At 41.5% G+C, this 16,241-nt stretch overlaps 1 protein-coding gene across 2 annotated transcripts in view; it reads left to right on the forward strand.

Annotated features, from left to right (window-relative positions):
* Window positions 1-5,713: 5,713 nt before the first annotated feature.
* The window catches only part of piezo1 (piezo-type mechanosensitive ion channel component 1), a 339,923-nt gene continuing 329,395 nt past the window's right edge, over window positions 5,714-16,241 (forward strand). For both annotated transcript variants that reach the window (XM_060838027.1, XM_060838028.1), the window contains exon 1: window positions 5,714-6,504. In XM_060838027.1, coding sequence (XP_060694010.1) covers window positions 6,441-6,504 — 64 coding nt within the window. In that variant the 5' untranslated portion in view covers window positions 5,714-6,440. The remainder of the gene's footprint in view (window positions 6,505-16,241) is intronic.

Consider the following 16,241-nt stretch of genomic DNA (forward strand, 5'->3'; position numbering starts at 1 on the left):
TTTTTGATAAGGGATAGCATTACAGCTGTGCTGAGGGAGGATATTCCCAGAAATACATCCAGGGAAGTTATTTGCGTGGAACTGAAAAATAAGAAAGGGATGATGACCTTATTAGGATTGTATTATAGACCCCCTAATAGTCAGAGAGAAATTGGGAAACAAACTTGTAAGGAGATCACAGCTATCTGTAAGAATAATAGGGGATTTTAACTTTCCAAACATAGACTGAGACTGGTATAGTGTTAAGGGTTTAGATGGAGAGGAATTTGTTAAGTGCGTACAAGACAATTTGCTGATTCAGTATGTGGATGTACCTACAGTACCTTCAGTATGTGGAGAGAAGATGCAAAACTTGACCTACCCTTGGGAAATAAGGCAGGTGACTGAGGTGTCAGTGGGGGAGCACTTTGGGGCCAGCAACCATAATTCTACTGGATTTAAAATAATGATGGAAAAAGATAGAGAAGATCTAAAAGTTGAAGTTCGAAATTGGAGAAAGGCCAATTTTGACGGTATCAGGCAAGAACTTTTGAAAGCTGATTGGGGCCTAATAAATTATCTGCATTTATTTCAACGCAAAGGGCCTAACAGGGAAGGCAGATGAACTCAGGGCATGGTTAGGAACATGGGACTGGGATATCATAGTAATTACATATTAAAGATGTTCGCAGGTAAAGGGATGGCTGGAAATTGGGAAGCTTTCAGAAATGAGATATCGAGAATCCAGAGAAAGTATACTACTGTTGGGGGGAAAGGAAAGGCTATAGGTATAGGGAATGCTGGATGACTAAAGAAATTAAAGGTATGGTTAAGAAAAAGAAGGAAGCATATGTAAGGCATAGACAGGACAGATTGAGTGAATCCTTATAAAAGAAGTAGGAGTATAGTTAAGAGGGAAATCAGGAGGGCAAAAAGGGGACATGAGATAGCTTTGGCAAATAGAATTAAGGAGAATCCAAAGAGTTTTTACAAATACATTAAGGACAAAACGGTCACTAGGGAGAGAATAGGGCCCAGCAAATATCAGCAAGGTGGCCTTTGTGTGGAGCCGCAGAAAATGGGGGAGATACTAAATGAGTATTTTTCATCAGTATTTACTGTGGAAAAGGATATGGAAAATATAGACTGTAGGGAAATAGATGGTGACATCTTGCAAAATGTCCATATTACAGAGGAGGAAGTGCTGGATGTCTTGAAATGGGAAAAGGTCGATAAATCCCCAGGACCTGATCAGGTGTACCTGAGAACACCTGTGGGAAGCTTGAGAAATGATTGCTGGGCCTCTTGCTAAGATATTTGTATCATCGATAGTCACAGGTGGGGTGCCGGAAGACTGGAGGTTGTCAAACACGGTGCCACTGTTTAAGAAGAGAGGTAAGAACAAGCCAGGGAACTATAGACCGTTGAACCTGACCTCAGTGGTGGGCAAGTTGTTGGAGAGAATCCTGAGGGACAAGATGTACATGTATTTGGAAAGGCAAGGGCTCATTAGGGATAGTCAACATGGCTTTGTGCGTGGGAAATCATGTCTCACAAACTTGATTGAGTATTTTGAAGAAGTAACAAAGAGGATTGATGAGGGCAGAACAGCAGATGTGATCTATATGGACTTCAGTAAGGCGTTTGACAAGGTTCCCCATGGGAAACTGATTAGCAAGGTTAGATCTCATGGAATACAGGGAGAACTAGCCATTTGGATACAGAACTGGCTCATAGGTAGAAGACAGAGGGTGGTGGTGGAGGCCTGTGACCAGTGGCGTGCCACAAGGATCGGTGCTGGGTCCAATACTATTTGTCATTTACATAAATGATTTGGACGCGAGCATAACAGGTACAGTTAGTAAGTTTGCAGATGACACCAAAATTGGAGGTGTAGTGGACAGCGAAGAGGGTAACCTCAGATTACAACAGGATCTTGACCAGATGGGCCAATGGACTGAGAAGTGGCAGATAGAGTTTAATTCCGATAAATGTGAGGTACTGCATTTTGGGAAAGCAAATCTTAGCAGGACTTATGCACTTAATAGTAAGGTCCTAGGGAGTGTTGCTGAACAAAGAGCCTTGAAGTGCAAGTTCGTAGCTCCTTGAAAGTGGAGTCGCAGGTAGATAGGATAGTGAAGATAGGATAGTGGTATGCTTTCCTTTATTGGTCAGAGTATTGAGTACAGGAGTTGGGAGATCATGTTGCAGCTGTACAGGACATTGGTTAGGCCACTGCTGGAATATTGCATGCAATTCTTGTCTCCTTCCTATCGGAAAGATTTGTGAAACTTGAAAGGGTTCAGAAAAGATTTACAAGGATGTTGTCAGAGTTGGAGGATTTGAGTTATAGGGAAAGGCTGGGGCTGTTTTCTCTGGAGCGTCGGAGGCTGAGGGGTGACCTTATAGAGGTTTACAAAATTATGAGGGGCATGGATAGGGTAAATCGGCAAAGTCTTTTCCCTGGGATCGGAGAGTCCAGAACTAGAGGGCATAGGTTTAGGGTGAGAGGGGAAAGATATAAAAGAGACCAAAGGGGCAACTTTTTCACGCAGAGGGTGGTACATGTTTGGAATGAGCTGCCAGAAGAAGTGGTGGAGGCTGATACAATTGCAACATTTAAGAGGCATTTGGATGGGTATATGAATGGGAAGGCTTTGTACGGATTTGGGCTGGGTGCTGGCAGGTGGGACTAGATTGGGTTGGGATAGCTGGTTGGCATGGACGGGTTGGATCGAAGGGTCTGTTTCCATGCTGTACATCTCTATGACTCTGTGACTCTAAGTGAGCAGGAGAAGATAGTCTATCAACTTTTAATGCAGAGACCAAGGCTAATGTTCTGCAGAAATGAATTCAAGTTCCACTATGACAGCTATTGGAATTTAAATGCAGATAATACATCTGAAATTACTAAAAATTACTAGTCTAGTTGTCATCATGACACCAGTGTCATAAAACCTATCTGGTTCATTAAGCCCAGCAGAAAGGTTTGTGAAATAGGACTTTGCAGCATCAACATATTTGGGATTGCCATTGTTGCTTCCAATGTCTAATGGTCAATTTTTGACTTTGTAGTGGTTTCATACAACTGAGTGACAGTTGCTTAATCAGTTCAGAGGGCATTTAATAGTCAACCGCATCTCAGTGGATCTGGAATCTCATATGGCCCATACCAGCCAAAGATGACAGTGCAGAGCTTAGATCTGATCCATCAGTTATGGGATTGCTTAACCCCATCTGTACTTCCATTATTTGGCATGTAAATATTACTGTGTTTTAGACTCACCAAATTGATATCCCATTATTAGCTATGTCTCCTATGTTTCTGCTCCAGATGGTCCACATTGCCTCATGGGTATCCAATTTTAAGTTGCTAGATCTTGAACAAAATTTATCACATTTAATACAGTAGCGCAATGTGAAGACGGGTCTCTTGGTCTCTTGGTGATTCACAGATGCATCTGCAACAGGCAAATTGGTGAGGATGAAGTCAAGTAGGTATTTCCTCCAGTTGGTTTCCTCACTGTCCGCTGCACCCCTAGTCACATCTAGTCATGAATGGTGGTGGACAATTAAACAACTAACAGGACTTGAAGGCTTCAAAAATATATGTATTCTTATTGCTGGGGGAGCCCAGCACATCAGTGCAAAAGATTAGGAGTGGCTATTAGCTTTGGCAAAGATGTTCATTTTTAAATGTTTGATTTTATTTTAATGATCACAAGAGAGGAGACAGAGACAGAGAAGTTTAAGATGGGAATTCCAGAGGTTAGGGCCAACATAGTTGAAGACACAATCACCAGTGATGGTGTAAAGGGAATGGGGGGGAAACAGAAGATGCCATCATAGAAAGAACAAACAGTTATTGTAGGTTTCCATACTTGCTAAATGCAGCTCAAGCTCCTTTGGTTACATTTTGACTTTGAAAATCTATTACCATTATTGATCAAATACTGGAAAGGATGAAGTTAATCATGTTATTTCATTACAAAAGTTGAGCCTTTCTATTTTTAATTTTTAAAGGCATATCTAAACTAATATTCTGTGAAATTAGTAAGAGTCTGGAATCCAGGTGTATCATATACTGTAACAATCAAACCCAAATTTCACACAAATCTCATACAGAAACAAGGTTTGGTTATTTTTACTGAGGTAAGTGACAACACCAACAAAAGTATGCTAGTTTGTTTGAATCAAAAGATCTGTAAATTAACTTGAAATTACTTGTAATTCATATTCCCATTACTTGCCGCTTAGATTGTTATTCTGGATCAAAGTAGCTTACCTCCCAGTGTGGTTTCTTTCCTCTTTTGTTTCCTATCCCATCATATATCAACCTGCTTATCCCCGGTCTCATCCCTTCATATTTCCTGATATCCCTCCCAGATTCACTGACTCATGTCTCTGTTTCTTCCAATGCTAGTCCTTTACTGAAATCCTCATCACTTCCTATCACAAACTTCTTTTTGATGTGTCCAAGCCCTTGCTGTGTTCCAGTTTATGTCTTTTTAAGCAACCTACCAAGTTGTTCATCAATTTCTCCTTTGACTGAGCTCATGCTTCATTTATTTGGTAGTGAATTTCTATAACCATCTCTGAATCATACAGTCACACATTTCCCTCAGCAAGTATCCATTTACCATATATCAGATTGCCTGCAAAAATATCTGCTCTTACCTTCAATGTATGATTGTAACCTGGATGACCAAGTTTACATCTGTTTGATGAACAGCAACCATTTCCATATTTTTGTGGCTACTTTCTTAGCCATGTCTATCTAGGTCTAATTGCCATGGAGCAGGTGTGTCACTTATCTCCATCACAAACAGTCTCTACCATCAGGCAGAAGATGCAGAAGCTTGAACACCTGTACCCACAGGTTCAAGAACAAGTTCAAGGTCTTTGCTGACTAGATTGGGTTGGGATGTCTGGTGGGCATGAACGGGCTGGACCGAAGGGTCTGTTTCCATGCTGTACATCTCTATGACTCTATGTCACTGGACTGCTGAATGGACGTCTCTAAGTTCAAATGTAATGTTAATCCTTCACAGCGTAACCTTGTACCCTCCGTCTGTCTAAGCACCCTATTAATCTGTATGTCCTTGTTTGCTATGATTTGCCTGTACTGCTCAAAACACTGTGCTTAGTTACATGTGACAACAATATATCAAATCAAATCAGACTGTCCTCCTACATCACTGACCTTCTCCATGAGCCTCCAACTTTGTTTACTGCACCTTCCACTGCCACCCAAGCCCTTTTCCTTGACAACATTTCTTTTCCCCCCTTTTGAATTAGCATATACGACAAGTGACTGAAATATATTTTCTCTGCTCTCCTTTTCTAGTTAATTCTACTTTCTTACTTGTTGAGAATGTCCAGCATTTTTGTTTTAAATTTTCATTTCAAAGCATTGAAGTAACTGAGTCTTAGAAGTAAAACAGCTCCGAAACACTCACTTTACAAACTTTAAAAGATTTGCTGTCTGGGTGAGGTTGGAGGTCTGTGGCTGAGGTTAGGCAAGCGGGAAGTTAGAACGGGAAATGTTGTCATTGCTTTCATTTCGAATAGCCTTTTCTGATCTGCAGTGTAAGAAATCATGTAATTCTCTCGGTAGATGGCGGCATCATTTCAAAGTGGGAGCCTATTTTAACATCTGTCAGGTTTCTCTGGCATGGGAGTAATTCACGAGGCAGCTGCCAAATCCAAAATTGACGTAAAACCCGTTACCCACATTGACAGGCAGTCGTCAGTGTCTTGAAGAGAGAAACTTGCAAATTCCGGAAACATGTCGAACCGCAAATGCTGACTGAAGGCACCGGGGAACAAAAAGCAGATTGCATGTTCAACTTGAGTTGGTTGTTGGGTCTTGGAGTCGTTTTATTTTGGAATCTGGACTGGTTCGGGAAAACTAAGCCAGAGAGTTGGAAGCAGCGCGCTGGGTCTGGTTATTTTCCTGTGCTTCTGTGTATGACCCAGCCCAGTGAGAGCTGGTACTGTCAGACTCAACTCAGCACCTTCGCTGGAGGGAAGGTCCCTTGTGTGTGTGTGTCTCTGCGGCTGATGCCGGGAGAGGAAACCCAATTCAAACACACAAAAAAAGTTGTTGTGAATTCCACCCCACCTCCCCAATCATGGAAGGAGAAATGAGAAAAGTGGGAGTGTCTACCTAAGTGTTCCGAATGAGAGAGTTGAGTGGTGGAATTTGAACAGTTGTCAGAAGTCAGTGTGAGGAACCGGCTTGCTGGGTTCCTCTCTCTCTCTCTTCGCGTGTAGCCGCGGGCACATAGACATGTGTTTGCGCTGCTGAAGAGGAACCATCCCGGCTCGGAAGTTGCTGTATGCCAGTATGGGCTCTGTATGCGATTCTCTGCCTTCACTGTAGAACTGAGAATTTGATTGGGGAAGGTCGGCGCTTGGAGACTGACGACTGACCTGTTGAGTTGAGTTCACCCCGTGAGATGGAAGTGCAGGTGTTGTGCAGCTTCTTCTACTGGCTTCTGTTACCCCTCTCTCTCCTGGCGGGTGAGTGCCCAGGCTCCTTTGGGGGGGAATGTTATGGCTATTTATTTTACAGGACATGATATGTGTGGAGATCTTCCAGTGATATCACCAAGTGGCCTCTCAGGAATGCAAATAGTTTTTTAAAATGAACGATTATTTGGGGTTTTCCTTGCTGTCTTATCACCGCGCAAGCACCACAACAACTCATCAACGATGTCCTCATTATCTTTTAAAATGAATCTAGAAACTCATATGTAATGAAACTTTCGCGTATTAGAAGTATAGAACTCGTTTAAAGTGTGTGTTTCTAGGTTAAACACCTTGACCTCAAATTTCCCAAATATAATGGTTCAACTTCTCTAACTGCCAGAGCAAAAACTCACTTTTTTTCACATACATGTCATTAAAGTGACTAGATTTCAACTTTAGAAATTAGGTTTACATCTAACTTATCAGGCAAGTTCAGTTATTTCAGTTGCCATTTGTGATTTTATTTTCTACTGATGACACCCAGATCTGCTGGTTCACTATATCGGATACCACACCAATGTCTCTGGTAACCTCTGGAACTTAAAAATGTGTTGCTGGAAAAGTGCAGCAGGTCAGGCAGCATCAAAGGAGCAGGAGAATCGACGTTTCGGGCATGAGCCCTTCTTCAGGAATGAGGAGGGTGTGCCAAGCAGGCTAAGATAAAAGGTAGGGAGGAGGGACTTGGGGGAGGGGCGTTGGAAAGCGATAGGTGGAAGGAGGTTAAGGTGAGGGTGATAGGCCGGAGAGGGAGTGGGGGCGGAGAGGTCGGGAAGAGTGCAGGTCAAGAAGGTGGTGCTGAGTCCGAGGGTTGGGACTGAGATAAGTTGGGGGGAGGGGAAATGAGGAAGCTGGAGAAATCTGCATTCATCCCTTCTGCCTAGGAACCCTCCAACCACAAGGGATGAATGCAGGTTTCTCCAGCTTCCTCATTTCCCCTCCCCCCACCTTATCTCAGTCCCAACTCTTGGACTCAGCACTGCCTTCTTGACCTGCAATCTTCTACCCGACCTCTCTGCCCCCACCCCCTCGCTGGCCTATCACCCTCACCTTAACCTCCTTCTACCAATCATTTTCCCAACGCCCCTCCCCCAAATCCCTCCTCCCTACCTTTTATCTTAGCCTGCTTGGCACACCCTCCTCATTCCTGAAGAAGGGTTTATGCCCAAAACGTTGATTCTCCTGCTCCTTTGATGCTGCCTGACCTGCTAGGCTTTTCCAGCAACACATTTTTAAGCTCTGATCTCCAGTCCTCACTTTCTCCTAGTTGATTTTAACCTTTGGAACTGTCTAGCCCGAAGCTCTGGAATTTCCCATCTGTTTACCTTGCTTTTCTCTTCTTAAGACATGACTTAAAAACTTATCTCTTTGATCAAGGTTTTGGTTATTCATCTAGGTGTCTCAAAATTGTATTTTCTTTATAGCGTTCCTGTAAAGGATCTTTGCGAGGTTTATCACATTAAGGATACTGTCTAAATATATGTTATTGAAGTAGGAGGAAGGCCTGTATATAGTACAAACAGGGGCAGGGACGTTCAATATTGAGCTATTTCTAAAATGCAAAAGTGTGTATAAATCTGTTCGAAATTGTTGATGTGAAACAATGTTATGCAAAAATAATTGGTTGGACAGGCATTGTTAATGTGCACATATCATTGACGTGTATCTCAGTTCCACTGTTTATAAACTTTACAAACCTGAAATTAATGACCAAGCAGCCTGCTTGGTCAGCACTGCATTGTCCATCACCTGAAATCTTGACCTCTCCGACACACCCCCTCCCCATGACCGCACAGTTACTACTATGAAATGCATTACATTAATCTGTCAAGGCTCTTTCAACACTGCCATCTACTTCAATTGTGTTTACTCACTAAGAAAGCAAAGGTGGAAGATGAAAGTTCCTCTCCAACTCACATATAATCCTGAGTTGAGACTATATTGCCGTTCTTTCATATATGTCGAGTCAAAAACCCTGAAACTCCTGAACAGCAGTGTAGATATCCCTATATTACGTGGACTGCAGTAATCAAAGAGGCAGCTCACCACCACTACCTTTAAAGATGTTTAGTTTTAAAGTCAAATGCTGGCCTTTCCAGCAATGCTCATTTTTCATGAATGATTGCTTTCTGGAAAAAAACTATATATTGTACATAGCAATTTATTTGCTGTTGCTTGATAATCCTTCTTCATTTTCTGGCTAGCTTTAATATTGACAGGATTTGGCAATTATAATTGAATTGGAAAATATCTCAAATGCTCTTCCACTGACTATTACAGACCCACTGTTGTCTCTCTTTGGACTTTCTAGGCCAAAGGCACTTACTGGCTCTATAGTTATTGCAGCTGGAATTGTGTGTTGGGACTCTGCAGAAATCCTGATGCAGCAGATACTGAGAGAATTGCCCAGGACATTGAAAATTCTGATTGATAATTAGCCTGCATCTGAAACCCTCCAAAAAAGACCCTTCAAATTGGAGATTTCACAGATTACAACTCACTTAAGAATTGAAAATTGGTTGACAGACTAGATACAGAGTGGCAGGCTATGACTTGTACTATAGTATAGGCATCAGTGCTTGGCCATTAGCTGTTTATGATATGTATAATGACTTAGACGAGGGATCTAAAATGTAATTGAGATTAGATTAGATTCCCTACAGTGTGAAACAGGCCCTTTGGCCCAACCAGTCCACACCGACCCTTCGAAGAGTAATCCACCCAAACCCATTCTCCTCTGACTATGGCAAACATATGGCACATGTATAAAAAGGACAAATGTGAAGTTACACATCTTGGTGTGAAAAGCAGAAAGGCAGAGTATTATTTAAATAAGACATATTGGGAAATGCAGATTTACAAAGAGATATGGGGAAGGAGTTCTTGTAAACCAATCATTGCAAGTAAACAGGCAGATGCAGTACTTAGAAAGGGAAATGCTATACTCGCCTTCATAGCAAAAGGATAGAGTTCAGAAGTAGGAATGCCTCACTGCAGTTATACAGGGCCTTGGTGAGGCTGCATCTGAAGTATCGTGTGCAATTTTGGTCTGCCGACTTAAGATAGACATGCAGTGAAGGTTCACGAGACTGACACTGGGCCTGGCAGGATTGCCATATGAGAAGAGATTGGTTCAACGGAGCCTGTATTAACTAGACTTTAGAAGAATGAGAGAAGATCTGATTGTAACGTTTGAACAGGTTTGGACTGATAAGATGCAGGGAGGATGTTTCCCCTGGTTGGGAAGTCTGGAACCAGGGGGTCACAGTCTCAATATATAGCATATAGACCATTTAGAACTGAGATGAGGAAATATTTCATCACTGAGAGTAGTCAACCTGTGAAACTCACTATCACAGAAGGCTGTGGGGGCCAGATCACTGTGTATTTAGGAAAGTAATTGATTTTTAAAAAGATATTAAAGGCACACAGGAGTGCCTTGAGAGTGTGGACATTTGACACTGAGATAGAGGATCAGCTATGATATTATTGAATGGCAGAGTGGGTTTGAAGGGCTGAATAGCCCACTCCTGATCATAGTTACTTTGTTTAAATTTAATAGTTACCTAGGAAAAGTGAGATGTTTTAAAAACTTGCTCAACCTTCTGGGTAACCTTTAAACTAACCTCCTGACTGACCTGAACTCTCCCCCACCCCCAACACTCATCCTGCTACCAAACTCCTTCACATATATACCACCCTATCTCACCACCCTACGCTCACACTTCCTTCCATACTTAGCCTTTTCCTGTAGCTGTCCAAGTGGCAGGCTGTGAAACTGAACATTTATACATTGAATACAGCACAATTACCACTGTGAAAGGGGATGTGATTTTGAAAATGTTTCTCTCTTTTGCTGGTTATAATGTTTCCTGGACAGCACTCTGCTATTTTGAAACAAGATTTCTGTCCAATAATTTCCAGAATAAAAATATCTAAACATAAGTATGTATTTTGTGTTTGATCAGGATCAGAAATAGGTTTCCAAACCTGAACGTAACCTCTAGCTTAGAGTCTCACATAGTAATAGCATACATAATCAGAGCTTGTATCCTTGTTGAGCAGGTAATGTAGACAGATGAACATGCACATTGATACCAAAGGACCCTGAGCTTCTCAGTCAAGAAGACAATATATCATTGCATTTTATCCTGTAATAATAGATCTACGGGCTTGAGTGAACAACAAAAGGCTTTGTTGGGATTGACTATTAGCAGAGGATGGTAACAAATGATTGGAGCTCTGTAGACTCAGGCTTCCATTCCCCTGTGATCTGACATATCTGTGACATAGCTCCCTTTGCATGTACACATTGCTGTACATAGAGTAAAGAGACAATTCCCTCTAGAGTTCCCCAAATCCCACTCCCTGTCCCCAGATTATTTTACAATATCTCTTTATTATATTAACATTTAAATCTTTCCTCCCACTATTTAAAGTCTCATCTGGCCAAGGTTTCAATCTCCAAAAGTATTCTCAGTCCCTTTTGGGAAGGGCAGGTTGGACATACTTCACATGGTGCTCCTTGAAAGGGAAACACATTTTTGCAGATTGGAGTTTAAGCTTCTGATAAGTGAAAGGTGAAGGCCCTGTCACTTCTCTTCCAATCTCACAAGCTTGAGGCTGAGCTAGAGTGGATAACAGCATCTCTGGATCCAAAATAGCAATTATTGATTTCTTATGTCGTGGGAAAACTGCCACGCATAAACTTCAGATGGAGGCAGCTTCTCTATGTTGGTCAAAATTCCAGGGACACCAGAAATAAAGTTTCATTATCTTGATCAGGGGAAGACTTAGAAAAGGGATTCCTTTATCAGCAATAGGATTTCTATCAAGTTTTGCAGTTAAATTTGAACTTTAGCTTGTGCAGAGTATGTCACCTCTCTGTTAGTCTTGATCTCATCTGAGAATTTGGCCTCGTGAATTGTTGAGGATTAATCATTCTGTGATCGATCTATTTTATTAATGATGATTTGGAGATGCCAGTGTTGAACTGGGGTGGACAAAGTTAAAAATCACACAACACCAGGTTACAGTCCAACAGGTTTAATTGGAAGCACTAGCTTTTGGAGCGACGCTCCTTCATCGGGTGGTTCCAATTAAACCTGTTGGATTATAATCTGAGGTTGTGATTTTTAACTTTTATTAATGATGAATTGTGTAAGAACTGTGGCTGTTTTTCACAAGATTTGTGAAATCCTTTTGTAAGCTTTCCTTTTCCAGTTGTGATTTTCTGATTGTTTTTCTCTAAGGGTTTTTTAGTGTTTGTATTCTGTAACTTTACTGTTCCTTGGAACTTTTACCAGCTGGTAGCTGATATTGGCCTGCCATTTCAACCTTGCCTTGCCCTAGTCTTGGTGACCCTTTCTCTCTCTCTCTCCCTTTCTCCCTCTGTCCCCACTATGGCAACTTTACTTCAAACTTGATTTACTGTTAACACCTGGGCATGCTGTTCTCCAGCTCTTACTTACATTTAACAGCTGCCTTTTCTATTTGATAGTTGACTTTAAGCTTTTCTAAGGTAGCACTCAGTTGTAGGCCTTCAGGAGTTTGGCCTTCTGCTTCTGTACTGACAGACCCCTGACCTACACAGCTTGCTGATGAGACTTGTAGTCTTCAGTTGACTTTAATACAAATTTATGGTCTCTAAATGAACAATTAAGGCTTAAAACACAATGGATTTGAGTCTCCCTTTTCATAGACAAGTTTTAACAACTGTTTGCAAATTTTTGAACTGCCTCTTGGTGGGCTTTCTCCAAGGTTTGTTTAAAGTTTCTCTTGAACTGTACCAAGTTCATCTTGCCGTTTTTTTTGTTCATTGTTTTAAATCTGTTGAAGTTCTGAGACCTTACATGATTTGAAGATCTCATTCTAATTCTGTACTTCTGGATATCACACATTCTGTGGTCACTAACATTTGAAGTTTTATTTGAATTTATACAAAGGCATTTTCTTGCTTTCTTGCAGTGATCTGACTAGCTAGTCTGGGATGAAATTATTCACTTAAATGTGACTACAGTTGTTAGTTCATCTTTTTGGCATGCTTTATGTAATAAGTAGTTCTCTTTAATCCATCTGTATTTTGTTCAAGGAAGGAGTGATTCTCCCCAATAAGAGACCATTGGGATTTCAGGGAAGTACAAGAAGATATGAAGTTTCAGAAATAAATAAATGAATGATTGTGAGTTTGTTATCTTCTCAGTAACAATATATTCTGAAAGAGCAAACCATTGCCTGGAAAGCACTTTGGTGGCTTTCTGCTGCTTTCCTTTATGATACTTTTTCTTGCCATTTCCACTTGCTATATTAACAGAATTAAGGAATCTGGCACACTGTCTCATGATGCCAGGACTGAAGGTCTTACGATAGCAGCTAACCAAAGGATGTTTAATGCAATTTAAACTAGTAAGGAGCTGGGAGTTGGACCCAGAGAGAGAGTGAGGAAAGAGATCAATATGAGACTGGCACAGCTGAGAAAGGAAGCAAGTCAAGAAGTCCAGAGCAGGCAGGGACAAAGCAGAGTACAAGTAGGACGAATAAATTAAACTGCATTTATTTCAATGTAAGAGGCCTAACAGGGAAGGGGTAGGAGAGCGCACGGCATGGTTAGGAACACGGGACTGCGATATTATAGCAATTACAGAAACGTGGCTCAGGGATGGGCAGGACTGGCAGCTTAATGTTCCAGGATACAAATGATACAGGAAGGATAGAAAGTGAGGGCAAGAGAGGAGGGGGATGGGTGTATTTGATAAGGGATAGCATTACAGCTATACTGGGGGAGGATATTCCTGGAAATACATCCAGGGAAGTTATTTTGGTGGAATTGACATATAAGAAAAAGATAATCACCTTATTGGGATTATATTATAGACCCCCTAATAGTCAGAGGGAAATTGAGAAACAAATCTGTAAGGAGATTTCCGTTATCTCTAAGAATAATAGGGTAGTTATGGTAGGGGGTTTTAACTTTCCAAATATGGACTGGGACAGCCATAGTGTTCAGGGTTTAGATGGAGAGGAATTTAACTGTGTACAAGAAAATTTTCTGATTCAATATGTAGATGTACCTACTAGAGAAGGTGCAAAATTTGACCTACTCTTGGGAAATAGGGCAGGGCATGTGACTGAGGTGTCAGTGGGGGAGCACCTTGGGGCTAGCGACCATATTTCTATTAATTTTAAAATAGTGACGGGAAGGGATAGACCAGATCTAAAAGTTGAAATTTTAAATTGGAGGAAGGCTGATTTTGATGGTATTAGTCAAGCTGATTGGGGACAGATGTTCGCAGGTAAAGGGATGGCTGAAAATGGGCTTCAGAAATGAGATAATGAGAGTCCAGAGGACAGTATATTCCTGTTAGGGTGAAAGGAAAGGCTGGTAGGTATAGGGAATGCTGGATGACTAAAGGAACAGAGGGTTCGGTTAAGAAAAAGAAGCAAGTATATGTCAGGTATAGACCGGATAGATTGAGTGACTCCTTAGAAGAATATAAAGGCAGTAGGAGTATACTTAAGCAGGAAATCAGGAGGGCAGAAAGGGAACAGAAGATAACTTTGGTAAATAGGGTTACGGAGAATCCAATGGGATTTCATAAATACATTAAGGAATTTAGGGTAACTGTGAGAGAATAGGGTCCCTCAAAAATCAGCAAGGCGGCCTTTGTGTGGAGCCCAGGAGATGGGGGGGGAGATACGAAATGAATATTTTGCATCAGTATTTACTGTGGAAATGGACATGGAAGATATGAATGTGGGAAAATAGATATTAACATTTTGAAAAATGTTCATATTACAGAGGAGGAGGTGCTGGATGTCTTGAAACTCATAAAACTGGATAAATCCCCAGAACCTGATCAGGTGTACCCTAGAACTCTGGGGAAGCTAGAGAAGTGATTGCTGGGCCCCTTGCTGAGATAATTGTATCATCGATAGTCATAGGTGAGTGCTGGAAGACTGGAGGTTGGCTAATGTGTTACCACTGTTTAAGAAAGGTAATAGGGACAAACCAGGGAACTATAGACCGGTGAGCCTGACCTCAGTGGTGGGCAAGTTGGTGGAGGGAATCCTGAGGGATAGGATGTACATGTATTTGGAAAGGCAAAACTCATTAGGGATAGTCAACATGGCTTTGTGCATGGGAAATCATGTCTCACAAACGTGATTGATTTTTTTGAAGAAGTAACAAAGAGGATTGATGGTGGAGTGGTGTGCATGACCTATATGGACTTAAGTATGATGTTTGACAAGATTGCCCATGGGAGACTGGTTATCAAGGTTAGATCTCAGGTAATACAGGGAGAACTAGCCATTTGGATACAGAATTGGCTTGAAGGTAGAAGACAGAGGGTGGTCGTTGAGGGTTGCTTTTTAGACTGGAGGCCTGTGACTAGTGGAGTGCTACAGGAATTGGTGCTGGGGCCACTACTTTTTGTTATTTTATACAAATGACTTGGATGTGAACATAGGAGGTATAGTTAGTAAGTTTGCAGATGACACCAAAATTGGAGATGTGGTGGACAGCAAAGAAGGTTACCTCAGATTACAACAAGATCTTGATCAGATGAGCCAATGGGCTGAAAAGTGGCAGCTGGAGTTTAATTTAGATAAATGTGAGGTGCTGCATTTTGGGAAAGAAAATCTTAGCAGGACTTATACACTTAATGGCAAGGTCCTAGGGAGTGTTGCTGAACAAAGAGACCTTGGAGTGCAGGTTCCTCGCTCCTTGAAAGTGGAGTCGCAGATAGATAGGATAGTGAAGAAGGCGTTTGGTATGCTTTCCTTTATTGGTCAGAGCATTGAGTATAGGAGTTGGGGGGTCGTGTTGCAGATGTACAGGACATTGCTTAGGCCAATGTTGGAATATTGTGTGCAATTCTGATCTCCTTCCTATCGGACGGATGTTGTGAAACTTGTTGAAATGTTGTTCAGAAAAAGTTTACAAGGCTGTTGCCAGTGTTGGTGGATTTGAGCTATAGGGAGAGGTTGAATAGGCTAGGGTTGTTTTCCCTGGAGCATTGATGGCTGAGGGGGTGACCTTATAGAGGTTTATAAATCATGAGAAACATGGATAGTTTAAATAGTTCAGGTCTTTCCCTGGGATCGGGGAGTCCAGAACTAGAGGGCATAGGTTTAGGGTGAGAGGGGAAAGATATAAAAGAGACCGAAGGGGCAACACTTTCACGCAGAGATGTGTGTATGGAATGAGCTGCCAGGGAAAGTGGTGGAAGCTGGTACAATTGCAATATTTAAAATGCATCTGGATGGGTATATGAATAGGAAGGGTTTGGAGGGATATGGGCTGGGTGCTGGCAAGTGGGACTAGATTAGATTGGGATATCTGGTTGGCATGGATGAGTTGGACCGAAGGGTCTGTTTCTGTGCTGTACATCTCTGTGACTGTATGTCTCTATACAGCAGCTCTACTTAATAAAGAATCATAATAGGTAGGAATTATGTACAAGGTCTCTATAATTTCATTTTCTATTTAATAAAGCATAGAACATATCTGGTCCCTTAGTCGAACTCTTGTACTTCTTGTGCTGCAAAGATTGTCTGAGAATCTCTGGCCTCAATCATAGTATCGCATTAGAAAGGATTGATGCATTTTCTATGGCTTCCAATTTAAAACTGCTCTTCTGTCATTTACTTTAAGTTTTACATGCCAAAATATATTCTGTAGATCTGTACTGTCAAGAAAGTTGAGTTGTTGCTGTGCATCTGTCACATCC

This window comes from Hemiscyllium ocellatum, chromosome 17 (genome assembly GCF_020745735.1).
Source record: "Hemiscyllium ocellatum isolate sHemOce1 chromosome 17, sHemOce1.pat.X.cur, whole genome shotgun sequence".
In the NCBI taxonomy this organism is placed as follows: domain Eukaryota; kingdom Metazoa; phylum Chordata; class Chondrichthyes; order Orectolobiformes; family Hemiscylliidae; genus Hemiscyllium; species Hemiscyllium ocellatum.